The sequence below is a fragment of the Penaeus japonicus genome, unplaced genomic scaffold, assembly GCF_977035675.1.
Source record: "Penaeus japonicus unplaced genomic scaffold, GWHDUDI00000001_assembly GWHDUDI00000013, whole genome shotgun sequence".
Classification (NCBI taxonomy): Eukaryota; Metazoa; Arthropoda; class Malacostraca; order Decapoda; family Penaeidae; genus Penaeus; species Penaeus japonicus.
In genome coordinates this window covers 42,075,591-42,078,090 of record NW_028234415.1, presented here as the reverse complement: position 1 = coordinate 42,078,090, position 2,500 = coordinate 42,075,591, and the positions used below count along the sequence as shown (strand labels likewise).

The 2,500-nt window shown below is 42.4% G+C and overlaps 1 protein-coding gene across 46 annotated transcripts in view; it reads left to right on the top strand.

Moving 5' to 3' along the window:
- The window catches only part of LOC122248372 (uncharacterized), a 72,028-nt gene that overhangs the window by 42,549 nt on the left and 26,979 nt on the right, over positions 1 to 2,500 (top strand). For 26 of the 46 annotated variants that reach the window (XM_086543538.1, XM_086543530.1, XM_086543537.1 and 23 more), the window contains one exon: positions 2,324 to 2,458. In XM_086543538.1, coding sequence (XP_086399664.1) covers positions 2,324 to 2,458 — 135 coding nt within the window. Of the gene's footprint in view, positions 1 to 783; positions 913 to 2,323; positions 2,459 to 2,500 lie in introns of all 46 variants that reach the window. The other 20 variants (XM_086543547.1, XM_086543563.1, XM_086543557.1 and 17 more) reach the window with 1 other exon arrangement.

Sequence of the window (2,500 nt, the reverse complement as noted above, 5' to 3'; positions counted from 1 at the left end):
TGTTTGTGTCTTGTTCTTTTCCTTCGAATGAACCCTCTGTGTCTCTGTGGTATCCGCTGTTGTCTTGACTTTGTTTCCTCTTTGCGTTTTTATGCTTCGCAGCCGCTATTTCATCCCTTAAAATCACCGACACGCTAAGGAGAGAGGGGAGAGAGAGAGAGAGAGAGAGAGAGAGAGAGAGAGAGAGAGAGAGAGAGAGAGAGAGAGAGAGAGAGAGAGAGAGAGAGAGAGAGAGAGAGAGAGAGAGAGAGAGAGAGAGAAGAGAAGAGAGAGAGAGAGAGAGAGAGAAGAGAAGAGAGAGAGAGAGAGAGAGAGAGAGAGAGAGAGAGAGAGGGGGGGGGGGAAGAGTGAGAGAGAGAGGGTTAAACATGTTGTAAATATTAAATGAGAAAGAGAATTGAACATGTGATAAATATATAGTGAAACAGAGTGTGAGAAAGAGAGAGAGAGACGTAAGCATGTGTTAAATATACAGTGAGGCACAGAGAGAGAGAGAGAAAGAGAGAGAGAGAGAGAGAGAGAGAGAGAGAGAGAGAGAGAGAGAGAGAGAGAGAGAGAGAGAGAGAGAGAGAGAGAGAGAGAGAGAGAGAGAGATGAAAAGGGACCACGAAATGAGAGAGTGAACGATAAAACTCTTCCCATCTCGCAGTATGACTTACAGTATGACGAATCACGCTAAAACCAAGACCGACATAATCGAAGGGGGAAACGTATTTATGGTAAACGAAAAAAAAAAAAAAGTGAAAAATCTAGTTAAATTGAGTCTGAGGGAACCCTTAACAGCCCTGGATTTCGCGGAGCTTCCCAAGCTGGCCTCCCGCAGACAGCGATACTACCCAGAGGACGAGCACATGAAAGACAACCTCAGGATCAAGTGTTTGAGCCACTACAAGACCACACGCACCGCCGCCGGTAAGTCAGTCCCCCCTGCATCCCTCAACACCTTATACACCATAGAAAACGGGATCTCAGTGGGATAATTTCCATATGTGATTTATGCCGAGGAAAGAAAATATATAATCACATGAAGTAGCGTGTTATTGTGACTCAGTAGATTTTGTTGATTTATGATGATATTGTATTTGATGGTGTTTGTATGGAATAACTACAGGCAGCGAGCAGGTACAAAAGACCCAAAATTTTTGTCTCAGCGGACGTGGTGCGGTGATTCGAAAGCTGATTTTCTTTTCTGTTTACCTTATCGAAACAGCAAGCGAACGATGAAAAAAAAAGAAATATAACGAAATCGAATGTATTTGAGCGCGAAGGAACAGCGGAATTGGCGAAAAGGCGTATCGTACATCACCAGGAAGAAGAAAAAAATAAATCTGGTACAAATCTTTATCTCTATTGCCTCTTACGTATATAGTTTTTTTTTTTTTCAATTATATTTTTGGGTTCTATGTCTTTCGTTTTTATTTTGATTTACTAACGTCTGCTCAGTTGCTGAATCGCTACTACTCACTCCAAAAGCCTGCAATTGCTCCTCTCAACATGTGTGTTTAAAGATCTATTAACCTTCTTCTCTTCTACTAACCGTTTCCATGTCATAGAATAAGCCATTTTGTATCACATATAAACCATCCTTTTTTAGCAATGTCATTAGAACATTTTCCCTTTAAAAAACGTGAATAATTGATTAGACATGTAAAAAATTCCTCTCCATAGAATTGTCACTGCAATTCAGTCCATAGTTCAGTTATTAGATCAAGTTCGTTAGATAAGTATGCTTCCCATGAACTACACTCCTTCTCATGAGTCAACACATCTCAAAAACTCTGTTTGATCTCTATCACCATTCTCTCTCTCTCTCTCTCTCTCTCTCTCTCTCTCTCTCTCTCTCTCTCTCTCTCTCTCTCTCTCTCTCTCTCTCTCTCTCTCTCTCTCTCTCTCTCTCTCTCTTCTCTCTCTCTCTCTCTCTCTCTCTCTCTCTCTCTCTCTCTCTCTCTCTCTCTCTCTCTCTCTCTCTCTCTCTCTCTCTCTCTCTCTCTCTCTTTCTCTCTCTCTCTCTCTCTTTCTTTCTTTCTCTCTCACTCTCTCTCAATCTATCTATTTCTCCTACATATTATCTTCAATGTAATTTCATGTGAATTTATATCCTTAATACACGATTATCTTCTCTTCTACGAGATACTATACTTTCTCCCTTTACCTTCAACACCGAAGATCATTCTTCCATGTACACAGACAACAAGTATTTCCCTTTTGACGAACTACAGTAATTTACCTACTCCTCGACCTCCCCCTTTCTCCCCCCTCTCCTCCCCTCCCCTCCCCTCCCCTCCCGTCTCTTCTTCCCTCCGCGCCCTTCCCCAACCTCCAGAAAAAGAGCAGGAGAAAATGATCTTAAAGGACCGACTCTCGAACCGCATCCACAAGTTCTTCACTGAAAGTCTCGATGCTCAGCAGTTCGACAAGTACCTCAAGACTTACCGTCAGCCGGGACCCAAACCACGCTGTAAGTCTACGGGATGAATCATTACGGAAAGTTTGTTTGCTT